At 45.3% G+C, this 18,729-nt stretch overlaps 2 protein-coding genes across 4 annotated transcripts in view; both read right to left on the minus strand.

Annotated features, from left to right (window-relative positions):
- SLC9A9 (solute carrier family 9 member A9) overlaps positions 1-18,729 on the minus strand; it is a 1,256,356-nt gene that overhangs the window by 760,431 nt on the left and 477,196 nt on the right. The gene's annotated exons all lie outside the window — the stretch shown is intronic.
- On the minus strand, positions 127-1,956 carry LOC143810065 (uncharacterized). Its single transcript, XM_077292955.1, has 2 exons — positions 1,784-1,956; positions 127-1,208 (listed from the first exon to the last, which is right to left on the minus strand). The coding sequence occupies exons 1-2, from the start codon at positions 1,927-1,929 to the stop codon at positions 182-184; spliced, it is 1,173 nt and encodes a 390-aa protein (XP_077149070.1). The 5' UTR covers positions 1,930-1,956; the 3' UTR covers positions 127-181.

Here is an 18,729-nt window from a genome sequence, read left to right on the forward strand (position 1 = left end):
GATTGTCCCACAAACGTCAATTGGCTTTTGACAACATTTTTTACTTAAAGCAAAAGCCTTTTGTTGTAAACTTTCAACCATATTTGTTTCATGGTTTTTTTTTTTGCCTTTTTAAAAAAAAAAAAAAAAAAAACAATAAAGAACAAACTGCAATTACAGCACACAGGTAACCAAAACATGGTTACACGTAACAAATAACAAAAAAAAAAAAAACATGTTGGTTACAGATTTCGGTAAGTTGGTGGAGGTGATGGCGGCAGCTCAGGGTCCTGCTCAGGTGGCCTTTGTGGGGCCAATTGTCCTTCAGCCTGTGTGGATGCTGTGTGTGTAGCGGATCAAAATACAGGCCTTGTTCATATTGGCCAGTTGGGTATTGGCCATAAGTGATTTGTCTCTGGCCCTCATGCTGAGGAACATATTGGCTGGACTCATACCCACCCCCAAAATGGCCATGTCGTCCAAACCCAGGTTGGGACCAGCCTATAGCACTGGGTCTGGAAAAGTGGCCATATTGGGAAGGTTGGTTGTAGGCTGCCATATGGTACGGTGTTGGCCTTGGTTGATTTTGGGTAGGGAGGGGTTGAGGTGTAGGCACACGTGGAGGAGGTGCTTCAAATCCTGATTGACCATGCACCTGTTGATTTTGTGGAAGGGGAAAGAGGTTATGTTGTGAAAACTGCCTTCTTTCAATAACTTCAAAAACCTCATAGGGGTCATTTGGGGCGGTGCTTAAATCAATCAGGATTTGAATACACCCTCTCACACAGAGCCTCACCTCACGGAGAAGGGGATGAAGGTACCGGGCCAGGCTGCGAGCAAAGGCCTCCTCTCCATCATCCGTGGCTGCCCTGGCCAAATAATTGAGGACCCCAGCGTCCACTTCCCTCCTAGTGGCTTGCAGCTCTCTCCTTCTGCGGCCTCTGCGTAAAGGCACAGATGCCTGTGGGGAGGACACCAGTGGGACAGTAGGGCTGCTGCTCTGTCCATGCTCTTCTTCCTGGCTTACAGGATCAGGTGCTGCTGATGTAGTTGGAGCTGCATCTTCCACACTTGTTGCTGTCTGTTGTGATGCAGAAGCCGATGGTCCAGGGAGGATGGATCTAGAAGATGCGAAAGATGGGCTTGCCACCTCATCATCAACAGCAACTGGATCTATTACAACCTCCGAGTCTGACCCGGTCTCCCTCTCAGTGAGGTTGGACTGTGCTCTGGTATGAAAAAAATAAAATCAAAACATTAAAAAAATACTACAGTCATTTTCTTACATAAGTTTCTTAGACGTGTGTGACATCGTCTCACGGTAATTAGCTACACGCAATTTACGATCCTCACAAGATCACCTTCTCGAATACCCTGTTATCTCCTCAGCACACAATCGTATATAAGATTTATCTTAGGTATCACCCCTACTCTGGAGCCCTCTACCACAAAACATCACACTCTCGCCTACCATTGAAAGCTTAAAAAAGAGCAAGAACACCCACCTGTTCCCACAAGCATATAACCTGCATTCACCAACAATCGACCACACCACTGCATGACCAGCTCTACCCTTGCCTACTGTGTTCCCACCCATCCCTTGTAGATTGTGAGGCTTTGCGGGCAGGGTCCTCTCTCATCCTGTACCAGTTCTGACTTGTATTGGTTAAGATTATTTACCTTGTTTTGATTCTGTATACCCCTCCTTACATGTAAAGCGGCATGGAATAAATGACGCTATAACAAGAACAAATAATTCTAATAATAAGAAGAAGAAGAATTGTGTTGTGAGGTTTTTACTTACTGTCTTAGATCCATACTGGGATCCAAAAATGAAAGTTGATCGTAGTATATGTACTTTCTTTTTTTGGTTGTTGCTGCTGAGCCACTTCTTGCCCGCTGCTGCCTTTCCCGCCGATATTGGTCCCTGATGCTGCGCCATCGTCTCATAACATCATCCACTGCAATGACATGTTAACAAATATTATATAAGCTCATTCTGCACATTGTTTACAACAGTTGCTATTGATTGATCATATTGTGTGGATGCTAAGAAAATGCCTTCTTAAATGATTTCCCTAAAGTTTAAATTGCTTACAACAGCAAGTACATTATACATAAGAAAATGAAACAACACAAGGACAGGGTTCACTCCCCTCTGTACCAGTCTGGTGTTAACAAAAATAGTACCCAACACAACATCTATATTATCTATGTACCTAAACACTTTCTCATGTTCATGATCTTTGTTTTTGTACAAAAATGTTTCCAAAAAAAAAAAATCTTCAAGAAATTATGTAGGTAAAACATTTTTCAAGGTTAATTAATGTCGCAACATGAGTGTACTTACAAAGTTGTGTCTGCTCCGCACGTGGCCGTTGGGCATAATCTGGGAATCGGATCCCACAGATGGTCCTCCAAGCTGCCTCTTTCCTGGCCCGGTTGGAATAATTTGGATCCAGCTGGTCCTAGATTTCAGGCCTTTCTTGGACCAGGATGAGGAGCATATCCACGTTGATGATGCTTGCCATGCTGCTTGCAACTCCGTGGAGGCGAGCACCAGACTTCCGGGATATCTGTCTGGCCTTTTGAGCTAATTAGCATGTCTGAGCTTCCTGATTGAGGGCTTGGCACATTTCCTGGCACCTGGAGATGTCTGGCGTATTTCTCGCAAGTCACACTGTTGGTCAGTGTGTAATCCGTATATTTCTCGCCCCCATAGACTTTCATTGGTGTATTTTTTGCGCAATACGCTGACAAACGCAGCATGCTGCGATTTTCTACGGCCGTACAAGACCGTATAATATGGATCTGTAAAATACGGCAGATAGGGGCTGGGCCATAGAGAATCATTGTACCGTGTGCAATCCGTATTTTCTGCGCCTCTCATACGTCCGTAAAACACGCTAGTATGACGCCGGCCTAACTCTACTGCCTCATTATAGTGAATGGATCCCTCGGGATGGGGGGGGGGGGGGGGGGTGTTCACCTGAACCACATAACTCAGAGATTTAGATGGAAACCACAAAGTGCTCAGCGTAGAGCGTCGGATAAATGTGATTTGAAATATTATGTAAAATGTGCGTAACAAAAGCTTCAAATCAATCCACAAAATGCAAGCCCCCAACCAGGGCCATCATATGTCACTAGAAATATGGGGGCTTCCACATTACTTGAAGCACAAAGGCTGTGCCAATGCTAAATAGCTCCTCATCCCCCATAAGAAATTCTACGCTCCCAAATCCAAATGCCCCCTGCTTTCTAAGCCCCACTGTGTGCCTAAACCAAATTTAGTGTCCACATGTTTGTCATTTCTGTAGGCATGAAAGCCCAACTAATTCACGGGTGCGTGTCTCCAGAAGCATGAGCTGGGCACCACCTCGTACTGGGCTCTGCAATGTACTGGTCACTACAATGTACTGGTCACTACAATGGCAGTTTGCAATTTTCACTCAGCAACATCCACTGCAGCTTTTTTCTGGAAAACATTCATGGAGTTAAAACCGTCACTACGCTTGCAGATAAATTCCCAAAGGGGTATAATTTTCAAAATGGAATCACTTGAGGGAGGATATTGCTCTTCTAGCACTTAGGGGCTCAGAATATTGAGACTGCAAACTATTCTAGGAAAATCTGGCCTCCAAGAGGCAAACAGAGTGCCGTCCCTCCTGAGTCTCGCTGTGTGGCTAAGCAGTACTGCACCGCCATAAACAGTGCATTTCCACGTACAGCTGAAATTGTTGGACACATTTGTGGTGTCATTGGGATTAAGAACCAAGAGGAAAAAAAAAAGACCTCTAAGAATTACCTTTTATTGATATATTAAAAATCAACTTTTACTTAAAAAATGGTGCAATAAAGAAGTATATGGGCCAGCAGGGAATAAGTGTAGTAACCTATAATATAGGGGCTAGTCTCTCCCTAGAAGAGCCCTATGAGATCGCCCAACCTGTCAGCGGAGGTGTGTGTGTGGCTAGTTCGACCCACCCATCTCTCATAACTAGCCCTGCCAGTCTCCCTTGTTAAACGACACAATTTACTTGTAGGAATACAGGTCCCAGAACATCCTTACTTCAGGCTGACAGTGCAGAGTGTCTTCCTCTGCGACACACATTCCGGCCATTCACAATAACGCTGGACTATATCTCATCACCACAGTTACTGTATTCCTGCAATTGCCATGCATTCCTATGGCCTCAATACGCCTCCATGCGTATTCTGGGAAGACCATACAGTGCCCCCTACCTGTAACAGAGGTCACTGCATCACACCATCTAAATACCGCGATTGATATCGATCGCAACATTTAGGAGGCTGTTTGATCGACATCCCTGCGACATCATCACAGATGCATGCAATGCATTATACCAAGAATCAGAGTGATAAAAGTTAAAGTACCAAAGAGGGATCAAGTAAAAAAGATTTAAAAAAAGTAAAAAATATATATTTTTTAAAATCACAAAATAAAAATAAATATATTATACACATATACATGCCATTTTCTATAAAAACAAAAATAAAGAAAAAAAAGAGCATACATTTGGTATAGCCAAATCTGTAATGACTTGATCTATAAAACTGTCACACTAGTTAACCACTTTTTTGAACATAATAAGAAAAAAAATAAAAAATGAGGCAACTAGCTATACTTTTTCATCATGCTGCAGAACAAAAAGTGACATAACATGTTTTCAAAAACACAAGTGTAAATAAAAATGCTAGTGCTGAAAACACCATTCTGTCCTGCAGAAAACAAGCAACCATACAGCTTTATCAGTGTAAAAAATATATGGCTCTCAGAATAGAGCAATGCAAACCCAACTCTTTGTCAACTAGTCCAGCAAAAAACATGCCAAAACATGACTGTCGACAGAAATGGAGATTTAAATGGATACCCATTAAATGCTCAGTGTAGAGCACAGGCAAAATGTGATCCAAAATGTTATGTGAAATGTTTCCAATGAAAGCTTCAACTCAATCCACAAAAAAAGCAAGCTGTCACTCAATTCCATCTTCTGTTAATGGAAATAAAGGGGGCTTTCATGTTACTGGTAATACAAAAGGTCTGGAAAAATGAAATAGCTTTCCCCAAAAAAATCCATCGAATTCTGCGCTTCCAAAGCCAAATGTCCCCATCCCTTCAGAGCACCACTGTGCCTAAACCACATTTAGCATCCACATTTGGCATTTCAGTAGTACTTAACTTATGTGTGCATGTCTCTAGAAGCACGAGCTGGGCATAATATGAAGGGCACTACAACGTAATGGGCATTACAATGTACAGGCATTACAACATAACTGGCACTGCAATGTATGGGCACTACAATGGCAGATTTGCAATTTTCCCTCAGTAACATCCTGCTACTTGTTTCTGGAAAACACCCATGGAGTTAAATTGTCAATACACCTGTAGATAAATTCCCAGATTGGTATAATTTCCAAAATGGGGACACTTGAGGGGCTATATGCATGGAGTCCGCAATATATTCTAGGAAAATTTTTGCTCATAGAGTCAAATAGCATCCTTCCCATTAGAGTCTCTCTGTACGGCTAAGCAGTAGGGTTGAGCGACTTTTACTTTTTTGGGGTCGAGTCGGGTTTTTGCGAAACCCGACTACAATACGATACGATACGATACGATACACTTTATTGATCCCGTGGGAAATTATGGACTATCTCAAAAGTCGAGTCGAGTGCAATCGGCCGATTATTGCGAAAAGTCGGGGATCGACCGAAACACGAAACCCAATGCAAGTCAATGGAGAAGCATAGTCGGCAGTGAGTGGGGGCCAGAAAACACCTACAGTGCCCATTTTAATGGCAAAAACATCCATTCTTGTTACTGAAGCTTGTCAATCTTAATTAACTTTATAATAATAGTTAGGCATTGGAAATTGGGGGTCATTTGGCTAAAGTTGTGGGGGGTAGGGCTGGTTCAAGTTTTTAGTGGGCCCAGGAAACGTGGACTACGTCACGGCGGTGGAGCAGTGAGAAGTAAGTATTTCAAGTTTGCAAGTGCTGCGATCCTGAGCAAGCAGGGGGGGCCCACTCGTTCGCATTGGCACTGGCACAGGGCCCCTCAAAGTACGGCAGTGTGTTTGCACGGCGGGGGCGCCTCCCACTGGCAGCGACACTTTTGCGTACTCTGCTGAGGGGCCCTGTGCCTGTGACGTCGCCAACGAGTATGCCCCCCCACCTGATGAAGGAACCTGCACTTTCATCTGCACCTTCCTCTTTGTCCCTGTGTAAGGTGGTATAGTATGCGGGAAGGGGAACCTGACTTTCAGCAGGGTCAGATTGTGGCTGCGTAGCGTGCAAGGGGAATGTAGTGGTCTGGGTCAATGTACCACAAGACTCATCTAGCACTGGCTGGGCAATGGGCAGGATGAGGATGAAACACAGATATAGGCCCAAATAATAAAGTGGGCTAAATGCAGTTCAAAATTGGTAACAGGACTAACCAGGCGGCATTGCTTTGTTCAGTGGAGTAGAAAACCCAGGAGCGGCAGACACAGTTTTAAGGGCCCAACCACACTAGTAGGCCCAATGCAGTTTAATATTACAAATAAAGGCCGAAAGCCTGAAGATTGAAGCTCGGGAAAACAAAACAGGAGAAAACCCAGAAGCGGCAGACACCGTTTTAAGGGCCCAACCACACTAGTAGGCCCAATGCAGTTTAATATTACAAATATAGCCCGAAAGCCTGAAGATTGAAGCTCTGGAAAATAACACAGGACAACACCAAGGTGCGGCAGACACCGTTACTAGGCCCAACCAAAATAGTAGGCCAACTGCAGTGTTATATAAACAACAACTTAATGAGAGCCTGAAGATTGAAGCTCAGCTCTGTTCAGTGGAGAACAGAAAGCAGCAGCAGACACCGTTAGTAGGCCCCAACCACACTAGTAGGCCAACTGCAGTGTTATATTAACAACAACTACTTAATGAGAGCCTGAAGATTGAAGCTCAAGAAAACCAAACAGGAGAAAACCCAGGAGCGGCAGACACCGTTAGTAGGGCCCAACCAGACAAGTAGGCCAAATGCAGTTAAATATCTGATACTATAGGCCGAAAGCCTGAGGACTGAAGCTCAGCTTTGTACAGTGGAGGACAACACCAGGGAGCGGCAGACACCGTTAGTAGGCCCCAACCAAACTCGTAGGCCAAATGCAGTTTAATATCTGATACTACAGGCCGAAAGCCTGAAGACTGAAGCTCAGCTTTGTACAGTGAAGGACAACACAAGGGAGCGGCAGACACAGTTAGTAGGCCCCAAACAAACTAGTAGGCCAACTGCAGTGTTATATTAACAACAACTACTTAATGAGAGCCTGAAGATAGAAGCTCAGGCAAGTAAACATGGAGAACTCCTTGTAGCGGCAGACACCGTTAGTAGGCCCCAACCACACTAGTAGGCCAACAGCAGTGTTATATTAACAACAACTACTTAATAAGAGCCTGAAGATTGAAGCTCAGGCAAGTAAACCTGGAGAACACCTTGGAGCGGCAGACACCGTTAGTAGGCCCCAACCACATATATTAACAACAACTACTTAATGAGAGCCTGAAGATTGAAGCTCAGCTTTGTGCAGTGGAGGACAACACCAGGGAGCGGCATACACAGTTAGTAGGCCCCAAACAAACTAGTAGGCCAACTGCACTGTTATATTAACAACAACTACTTAATGAGAGCCTGGAGATTGAAGCTCAGGCAAGTAAACATGGAGAACACCTTGTAGCGGCAGACACTGTTAGTAGGCCCCAACCACACTAGTACTCCAACAGCAGTGTTATATTAACAACAACTACTTAATGAGAGCCTGAAGATTGAAGCTCAGGCAAGTAAACCTGGAGAACACCTTGGAGCGGCAGACACCGTTAGTAGGCCCCAACCACACATGTTAACAACAACTACTAAATGAGAGCCTGAAGATTGAATCTCAGCTTTGTGCAGTGGAGGACAACACCAGGGAGCGGCAGACACCGTTAGTAGGCACCAACCAAAATAGTAGGCCAACTACACTGTTATTTTAACAACAACTACTTAATGAGAGCCTGAAGATTGAAGCTCAGGTAAGTAAACCTGGAGAACACCTTGGAGCGGCAGACGTTAGTAGGCCCCAACCACACATATTAACAACAACTACTGTCAAGGTGAAAATATATTTCCTTATATACTTTTTGTACTTGTATATCTTATACTGTAAAACAATAAGTTTTTCCCATCTGCTAGCTAATGCACATGTAATTGTATTTAAAGATGGCCGCCAGTGTTCAGTTTCGTTTCAGGTTAGTGACCGAAGGGTTAAGCCATTTCCTCAGAAACGAAACTTAAGGAATGTGAAGAAAAGGAGGGATCCACCAGAAGACGTCAGAACAAATCAGAAAGACTGGATGCTAGCTTAAACCCCGCCTAATGCACGCCTTCCCCTAACACTCAATATAGTATTGTGTATTTTAGAATAAAGCCAGTTGTTGTGACCGTTGCAGACATGAGTAGATGCACGGGCATTCAATTGAGATTGAATCAGCATCTTGTCTGAGTCATTCTTACCCGGTACCAAATGCTCGGCTCATACTTTAATTTGGAATGACTGGTGAAGGAAGGGTAATTGTCGTTTACGACCCCGACAATTTTGGCAGCCCAACGGGGGGCGTGGCCAGCGATCCGAGACTCTCTGGACCCATGCCTGGATGTCTGTGGATGATACCCGTAGTGGCTGACCTCGAGGACTGATCACCCTCCGCACACGGTAAGTGGCGATCATGTACACTGTATATGTCACACTTGCTAGTGTCTCAGCCGTTATTGGTTTGTCTGTAGTCTCCTTGGGTCCGGGAGGTGAATGATCGAGTGGTGAGATCAAACGTGATCCTGTGCCACGCTCTGAACCAGCAACTGAGAGACGTCGCATCCTGTGCGACCTCTGTACACCACACCTCCTCCACCGGTCATTGTACTCCGTTCAACCACCCTACCCGTGACTGTTGTCTAGTAGTGAAGTGGACTGAAAAATTGAGCTAGTTGTAGATTGTGGGGCAGCTTAGAGAAAGGGATAGGAGACGCAGCCTCTGTGATATTGTACCAGCTAGGTAATTAAGACGTCCCGGAGAGGGACCACCTGTATTTCTGTGGAGGGCTCTCACTAGGAGACCGCCTCCCGAATGTTTAGAATATCGTGGCAGGATAGTCTGTTAATCACTGGTGTTCAGGTTAGGGACAGAAAATATTGAGCGCGAGGCTCTTCTTTTTCTAATACGTTGAGCGAGATTCCGTATTGTGGAACCCAGTGTTGAAGATCGCTGCCAGTGGCCTACTGCAGGAGGTCATAGTATCCTGGGAGCCAAGCTGCGTATCTTAAAGCAGAAGAAGTCTGTGCCCCACAAGTTAGATGAAGATGCTGTGGAAGTCAAGACAATGGTCACGGGAGGGCAAGAGACAGTCAAGAAGCTTATCTGCGAGTTGCGCGAGGCTTAAATAACAAAGGATGAAAATAGGTTGATGGAGAGGAAGGATCAGACAATGTAGAACCCGTATTTGGTTATAAAATGCCTTTGAACTGTGATCTTACAGATTGTAAAATGGCCGCCGTGCCACTGATGATGAAAATGCAGTCTCAGCCAGCGCCCTGTAATGGCGGCGGAAAGAGATCTCCAGAAGTGTAGGTGTGTCCTGTTTGTGTTGTGCAGAATCCAACCTGGGTGGAGACCTGCCGCGTGTGTGTGTACGGACCGTCCTTGGGGCTCCGCCCAGACCACGGAGGATTATAGGAAAGTTTTGTAGAAATTAGGTCTGAAAACTGCTGTAATTTGTGACTTTGTAGAGGATACGGAGCTTTGTATCAGTGCTGTGTAGTGTAGGGGAAGGGCGAAGCAGACCGCTGCGAGATTTCTTTGTCAGTTCTTCTTCTTTCTCCTTATCTGCGCTACGTGCCGGAGAGAGAGGGGGGGGGCAGGGAGCTGGGCCTCGCTTCTCCCTTTTTGTGCTGAGGAATGCAGTGATTTTTGTCCTTATCTCCGTGTTTCTGGTAGGGAGGGGCAGCAGCAGGTCGCTGCGCTCTTGAGTCTCTCTGTGTTTTCTTAGTGTTGTACGCGCTGGTAGATCTGTGAAATATTGTAAATTGAAAGTGAAATCTGGCTGTGCCCCTCAATCCTAAGGCACCAATATATATGTTGGGTTGTCAGAACTTGGTGCGCCTCCATCCTGTGATCCGGCTGCGTGGATCTGTGATGTATGCGGAGTTACTAATTCTTAGTGTAGAGAGGTCTGTTCAAGAAGACCCGGAGTTGTAGCCCCCACCTTTCCCTTGCTAAACGCTGACAGCGATTCCCCGCTCCAAATACAGCCCCCCTTTCACAGCTGCGAGGACAGCAGCGTTTCTTATCAGCTCCAGCCCTCCCCACCTTACACAAATCCAGTCTCATACTAAAATATCCCTTTTAACCCTGTCTGGGAATCTCTCTCCCCAGCCCCGCCATGCAAATTCTCAGATCAAGAGCTTGTTTTAATTAGAGTAGATGACAGACCCAATAAATATACTTTTATAAAACCTATCCCTGTGGGACCTTTCCCTGAAGTTACTGCTCAGTTCGTAATCTTTTCTATATGTTCAGTAAATTTACTGGGGGCAGATTTATTATTACAGTTCTGCTCCAGGATATAATTCCAAGATGATGGTCAGATGGTCCTTGCGTTATATAACTCCTATGCAGATAAATATAAAGAGATGTGTATCCTACTTGCCCTTCCTACGGTTATGATGGTCCTGATAGACCCAGATTCTCCCCCAATAATGCCTGTAGAACCAGTAAAAGTGTTTCTCAAACCTGGTGCCCCTTTTTCTAAAGTCCATCAATACCCTTTGAAATATGATCAGGAGCAGTGTCTCAAGGGGCAAATACAAATGTTATTCGATAATGGTGCCCTGATACCCTGTGTTTCCCCATGTAACACACCCTTGTTTCCCGTTAAGAAAAAGACCCCACCCGGCCAACCCCGTGTACCGGCTGGTACAAGATCTACAGGCATTTAATGCAGTTACTGTTCCAGAAACTCCGGTGGTGCCTAAGCCACATACTCTTTTGTCCCAGATATCTCAGGATGCTGCTTGGTTCATAGTTATCGATCTTGCCAATGTCTTCTTCAGCATTCCATTATACCCAGATTGCCAGTTCTGTTTGCATTCATTTATCAGGGATGACAATTGACGTGGACAGTTATGCCAAAGGGGGGCCCAGTCATAGCCCAAGAGTGTCAGGCCTACCTTGCCACTTATGGCCCCTTGCATCCAGGAGATGCTATGACTACCCAGGGAGGGAATTTGCCCTGTGATATAGTGCTACACACTGCAGGCCCTAGATACTGATTACAAGACACCCGAGCACTGCCGTACAGTATTGCAGACTGTCTTGCAGACAGAGCTCACCTATGCAGGACATGCTACAGGTGTGCTGACTCAGCTTCATGGAGACAAATAGAGACCTGTTGCTTATTACAGCGGCCGCCTGGATACGGTGGCAAGAGGAAGTTCCTCATGTGTTTGGGCTGTGTTGTCTGTCCAGCTGTTGCTACACAAATCTTCAGAGATTGTTTTGAATTACCCACTGATGGTTCACACCCCACATGATGTACATAGTATCCTTAACCAAGTACAACCTAGCCACATGTCCATGGCTGGACAGCTGCGACTTCAGTGTGTTATTCTCATGCCTACTAATGTGATTTTGAAAAGGTGCGCTGTCCTGAACCCCGCTATTCTTCTCCTAGTTCCTATGGATCCAAAGGGGGGAGGAGTAGGTGACATGAAGGTGTCATGAAAAAGGACACTCTTTTTCTTTCTAGAATGGATCCAGAGGAACAAGATTAGGTTTCCAAATCACATGATTGTCTAGAATTAATGTCTTAGGAAACGGCTGGTCTCTAGTGTGCCCATTCTAATGCTGATTTTGAGCTTTTTGTAGATGGATCCCGTCACCAAGATGACCAAGGACGCTACTGTACCAGATATGCTGTGGTCTCAGAACATGAGATAATCAAGGCAGAGTCAATGCCAGCTCATATGTCTGCACAAGAAGCAGAGCTCAAGGCGCTCATAGAAGCGTGCAAACTAGCAGAAGGTAAGACTGTAAATATCTACACTGATTCCAGGTATGCTTTGGCATTGCACACGATTATGGGCCTATCTGGAGAGCCAGGGCTTTCCTGACAGCAAATGGCCACCCCTTTAAACATGCTGAGGCAGTCCAGCAACTTATGAATGCACTACAGATTCCCACCCAAGCAGGCATCATAAAGGTAAAGGCACATAGCAAAGGCACTGATGGACGGACAAAGGGTAACGCACTGGTAGACCAGGCTGCCAAGAAAGCAGCAAGCACTCCTGTAGCCTCTCAAGTACATCACCTAGACACCCCACCATCTCCACTTGTGTTGAAAGACATCTTAGCCCGGTTACAAGAACAGGCAAGTAAGGAGGAGAAAAATAGGTGGCAAAAGATAGGGGCTTGCTCTGATACCGTCACTGGACTATGGGGGAGGGGTGAAAAGGTCTGCCTACCACAGGTACTGTACCCAATGATGGCACAGGTTCTGCACGGGAATGTGCACCACTCGAAGACGGCCATGTGTGACACCCTACAGAAACAATGGATTGCCCCCCGGGTTTTCCACCTGCGCAGAAAGGCAGGTACAGAGCTGCATGATATGTGCCACACATAATCAGAGTAGGACAGTGAAAACCCCATCCAAACACACTCCCCGGCCCTTTAACCAATTCCAGAGACTGCAGATTGATTATATTCAGTTACCCAGGGTAGGGACGTATGAGTATGTGTTGGTCTGCATTGATTTATTTTCAGGTTGGCCAGAAGCCTACCCAGTTGCCAAAGCTACGGCTAAGACAACGGCGAAGAAACTGATGGCTGAGATCATATGCAGGTATGGAGTTCCTGAAGTCATTGAAAGCGATCTGGGTTCCCATTTTACTGGAGAGATCATGTCAGAGGTAATGGCAGCACTGGGGGTAAGTCAAGCATTGCATACTCCATCCGTAGAGCAGTGGAAGAGTGGAGAGACTAAATGGAAGTCTTAAGCTTAAAATCCAGAAGGCAATGACAGAGACTGGTAAACCATGGACAGAATGCCTCCCTCTAGCTTTGTTTTCAGTAAGATATACCCCAAACAGGAAGACAGGACTGTCACCGTATGAGATTCTGTTTGGCAGGAGCCCCAATCTTGAATGTTTCTTTCCACAACAGTTGCAGCCCAAGTACCAGGACTTGACTAGCTATGTGCAGGCCTTACATGGACACCTTGCCAAAGTGCATTTAACTGTCTTCAGTTCTCTTCCAGACCCAGACAAGGTTCCTGGACACCATCCCTTTGTGCCAGGAGACCTGGTGTATGTGAAAAAGTTTGTGTGCAGAGATTGTCTCCAGACAAGATTTGAAGGACCCCACACGATGATCCTGGTTACCCCCACTGCAGTAAAACTTGAAGGAAAGAGCACCTGGATCCACGCCTCACACTGTAAAAGAGACCGAACCAGTGTTTAGTCACAATAGTGACTGAAGGGAAATGTTGCTGTTGTTTTTGATCCTGGAACTGAGGGCCATCCTCGCCCCTACCTTTTCGGCCCCTATTGCAAAAATAAGAATCCTGGTCCCACTATTCTCTGGGTAAACCTGACAGCCCCGGTGAATATCTGACGATTTGATTTCTGTGATGTAGTCAAGTGCCTTGAGACTGGACGGGTGGTAGAGAGGATCATCCAGTTTTATATATGTGTTACCAGAAATGACAACAATAACTGTTATTATTAGACAGATGCTGCCTGGAATACGGGAGATGATTGGGGATATAAACCTAGTGAAGCCATGTTCCCAAGGATGGGACGGGTAGGAGTCTTCGCGGGAGAATGCATCTAACAGCCCTTCCACAACCACTTAGGGGCTGTAAATGGGGTAAAAGTTTTCACCCCCTCCTCCTAAATCTTGAAAGCCCCCAATCTGCTGACCTGCAGACATTTGTACTGGGAAGGCATTATAATTATGTATTTAGTAGTGGATACCATGGGAATTTAGGCCATATCCAGCTCCAGGATATTAGCTTCAGACCAACCAAGGCCCCTGTTACCAGTACACCTAAAACAGGCCCAGGTGAGCATTTGCAAAATGTAGTTAATGAAGTGATACCCATTCCAGGTCTCAGTTGGCAAGAGGTTTTCTCCATAGAAACACAAACAGCCCCAAGGAAAAACCTGTGGTTAGAATGGGTGAGATACAATGTAAGAGTCCAGAATATCTCTGTAGGATGTATTGCTTGTGCTACTGCGAATACACACCTATACACACATGCATTGCTTTTTCCTGATGACAACACCACTGCCTGTGTCATGAATTTGTTGAAAGGTCTGAAGACCACTGACTGCCCAGATTATGTCCTACTAATTCATGAGAAACCTAGACTAAAGGTCCCAGGAGAAGTAACCGTATTAGCTGACAATTACACCTGCTATAATTCCCAAGACACCACAGGTACACCAGTAGGGATCTTCGAGACAGGTTTCTGCAAAGAGAACAGTTCTCTAGATACTAATTTGCTAATTAAACACACACAATATATGTACACCAAAGATACCTGATGAACCTACCAGAAAGAGGAGAAGTTTTGATCAGCTCCACATGAGTTATGAAGAAGATCCACAGGTATATATTGATGCCATTGGGGTGCCAAGGGGGTTGCCTGACCAGTTTAAAGCCCAGAACCAGATTTATGCCGGCATTGCTTCTATAATCCCACAGGTGCAGATTAATAAAAATGTTGAATGGATAAATTATATATATTACAGAGATTAAAGATTTGTCAATTATAGCTGTGATGCCTTTCAGGGTATAGTTGAGGATTTAGGCCCTAACACTTGTATGACCCGTGCTGCAACCCGACCTAAGAGAATTACACTGAATCCTGTCCAGACAAGATCACATGCAGTGATATAAGAAGCTGACACAGGATTGTGGTTGGTGGATAGTGGAGACATTAACTTTTGGGAGTAGGCTGACAGTAATCCTTTTGGGAAGGAGCTGTAGACCAGCATGTCATGTCGCCCCCACCACCAGAGAACCAACCACATCAGGTAGGGTAAGACAGATACAGGAGTATTATCCCTGGAGGCCCTCTGACTAGCTAGCTATGCAAAAACAATTGGCTGACCCTGAGAACCAACCTTTCTCATTTTACAGACAAATAATGACAATATGATGGATGTATAAGTGCACCTAGGCAGGCCTAGGTAGTTAGTGAGCACAAAAACAGGTGACGTGCTAGGACGCAAATTTAGACTTTTTACAGATGTGACAAAGGAGAGAGTGTAGAGCTATACTTTGGACGGCTACAGCTGAAATGGGAAGACATGAAGTACAGTCCCATAAACCCACTTGATGTCAGAGTATTGGTAAATACATTCATTGACAGTATGACCAAAGACTTACGAGACGAAATATAGACAGCCAGACCTGAATGGCGAAATGAAGATCCAAAAGACCTGAAGGTTCCTAAAGAAGTTGAACAAATTAGGACAATAAGACGACGTGTCATGTATGCTGGAGCAGACATATTTTTCTTCTCCAGTTGGTTAGGTGAGATCAAGGGATTCCTTCAATGAGTTTGTTTGGTACTAATTGCCCTCCTTATAGTTGAATCGATAATTCTATGTTGTGTTATTCCCTTGTACAAAAAAGGTTATTGCCAAAGCAACTCCGACTGGCACCTTCCTCAATCAAGAAGTAGACCCACCAGAGTACGATGGTACTGATCCAGGGGAGATCCCGAAGTATATTCCTCTCAAGAGAGTAGACAAAACCCCCCATTCTCAGATGATGCTAAGAGATTTAGTTTAGGGACAGTGGGAGAACTCCATGTGAGGTTAGTGAAGGGTTCAGCTGCCTGGAGGCCTCTCGCTAGGGGAGAGTTTCTGAGGTGTCTGGATGAAGAAATCCACCTCCCCTTTTCCCATCACATGGACAGTCTCGAAGGATCTTTCTTTAAGGGAAAAACTTAGTGTTTAGGGGGGATTGTCAAGGTGAAAATATATTTCCTTATATACTTTTTGTACTTTTATATCTTATACTGTAAAACAATAAGTTTTTCCCATCTGCTAGCTAATGCACATGTAATTGTATTTAAAGATGGCCGCCAGTGTTCAGTTTCGTTTCAGGTTAGTGACCGAAGGGTTAAGCCATTTCCTCAGAAACGAAACTTAAGGAATGTGAAGAAAAGGAGGGATCCACCAGAAGACGTCAGAACAAATCAGAAAGACTGGATGCTAGCTTAAACCCCGCCTAATGCACGCCTTCCCCTAACACTCAATATAGTATTGTGTATTTTAGAATAAAGCCAGTTGTTGTGACCGTTGCAGACATGAGTAGATGCACGGGCATTCAATTGAGATTGAATCAGCACCTTGTCTGAGTCATTCTTACCCGGTACCAAATGCTCGGCTCATACTTTAATTTGGAATGACTGGTGAAGGAAGGGTAATTGTCGTTTACGACCCCGACACTACTTAATGAGAGCCTGAAGATTGAAGCTCAAGAAAACCAAACAGGAGAAAACCCAGGAGCGGCAGACACCGTTACTAGGGCCCAACCAGACAAGTAGGCCAAATGCAGTTTAATATCTGATAATATAGGCCGAAAGCCTGAAGACTGAAGCTCAGCTTTGTACAGTGGAGGACAACTGTAATGGGAGACAGACACAATAAGTAGGCCTAAATAAGTAATTAGGCAAAATGCAGTTCAAAATTGGTAAGTGGAGTACACTTGCAGCATAGCGTGGTTCAGCGGAGGAGGGCATGTGTAATTAGTGGCTCTGACACACGAAGTAGGCCTAAAATAAAAAGGAAGGCTATATTTAGTTCAAAATTGGTAAAAGGAGTACACAAGTGGAATAGCTGCGTTCTGTGGTGGAGGACAACTGTTATGAGAGGCTTACACAGTTACTAGGCACAAATAAGTAAGTAGGATAAATGCAGTTCAAAATTGGTAACAGGAGTACACAGGTGGCATAGCTTTGTTCAGTGGAGGACAACTGTAAGGAGTGGACTGGCCGAGACAGACAGGTAGTAGGCCTAAAATAATAAAGCAGGCTCGATGCGGTTTAAATTAGGCTACAGGGGTACACAGGCAGCATTGCTGTGGTCATCGGAGGACGATTGCAAGGAGGGACCGCAGACAGACTTCCTAGGCCTAAAATAATAAAGCAGGCTCGATGCGGTTTAAATTAGGCTACAGGGGTACACAGGCAGCATTGCTGTGGTCATCGGAGGACGATTGCAAGGAGGGACCGCAGACAGACTTCCTAGGCCTAAAATAATAAAGCAGGCTCGATGTGGTTTAAATTAGGCTACAGGGGTACACAGGCAGCATTGGTGTGGTCAGCGGAGGACAATTGGAAGGAGGGACCGCAGACAGACTTAGTAGGCCTAAAATAACAAAATAGGCTCTATGCAGCTTCCATTATGTGGCAGGGGTACACAGGCAGCATTGGTGTGGTCAGCAGAGGACAATTGGAAGGAGGGACCGCAGACAGACTTAGTAGGCCTAAAATAACAAAATAGGCTCTATGCAGCTTCCATTATGTGGCAGGGGTACACAGGCAGCATTGGTGTGGTCAGCGGAGGACAATTGGAAGGAGGGACCGCAGACAGACTTAGTAGGCCTAAAATAACAAAATAGGCTCTATGCCGCTTCCATTATGTGGCAGGGGTACACAGGCAGCATTGGTGTGGTCAGCGGAGGACAATTGGAAGGAGGGACCGCAGACAGACTTAGTAGGCCTAAAATAACAAAATAGGCTCTATGCAGCTTCCATTATGTGGCAGGAATACACAGGCAGCATTGGTGTGGTCAGCGGAGGACAATTGGAAGGAGGGACCACAGACACCCTTAGTAGGCCTAAAATAACAAAATAGGCTCTATGCAGCTTCCATTATGTGGCAGGGGTACACAGGCAGCATTGGTGTGGTCAGCGGAGGACAATTGGAAGGAGGGACCGCAGACAGACTTAGTAGGCCTAAAATAACAAAATAGGCTCTATGCAGCTTCTATTATGTGGCAGGGGTACACAGGCAGCATTGGTGTGGTCAGCGGAGGACAATTGGAAGGAGGGACTGCAGACAGACTTAGTAGGCCTAAAATAACAAAATAGGCTCTATGCAGCTTCCATTATGTGGCAGGGGTACACAGGCAGCATTGGTGTGGTCAGCGGAGGACAATTGGAAGAAGGGACCGCAGACAGACTTAGTAGGCCTAAAATAACAAAATAGGCTCTATGCAGCTTCTATTATGTGGCAGGGGTACACAGGCAGCATTGGTGTGGTCAGCGGAGGACAATTGGAAGAAGGGACCGCAGACAGACTTAGTAGGCCTAAAATAACAAAATAGGCTCTATGCAGCTTCCATTATGTGGCAGGGGTACACAGGCAGCATTGGTGTGGTCAGCGGAGGACAATTGGAAGGAGGGACTGCAGACAGTAAGTACTCCCAAAAACTAGATGTTAATGTCTCGCAAAAAAAAAAAAAACAAACAAAAAAAAGGGTGGCATACTTAGGTACAGGGGTGGGCTCCTATGCTGACTTTCAGACATTGTAATTTGGCGCAAAGTATTTACTGGTGTAAATGTAGGACAGGACCCTTGCCTATTTTAACTAGCATCATACATGTCAACAAGTTGTTATTGTCAGTGCCAGGCA

The sequence above is a fragment of the Ranitomeya variabilis genome, chromosome 2, assembly GCF_051348905.1.
Source record: "Ranitomeya variabilis isolate aRanVar5 chromosome 2, aRanVar5.hap1, whole genome shotgun sequence".
Lineage (NCBI taxonomy): Eukaryota > Metazoa > Chordata > Amphibia > Anura > Dendrobatidae > Ranitomeya > Ranitomeya variabilis.

Excerpts from the sequence above, each read along its gene's own strand:
- LOC143810065 (XM_077292955.1), bottom strand. The coding sequence starts at position 1,929 with ATGAGACGATGGCGCAGCATCAGGGACCAATATCGGCGGGAAAGGCAG. Across the intron at positions 1,209-1,783 it reads CCCAGTATGGATCTAAGACA|AGCACAGTCCAACCTCACTG; the intron begins GTAAGTAAAAAC and ends TTTTCATACCAG.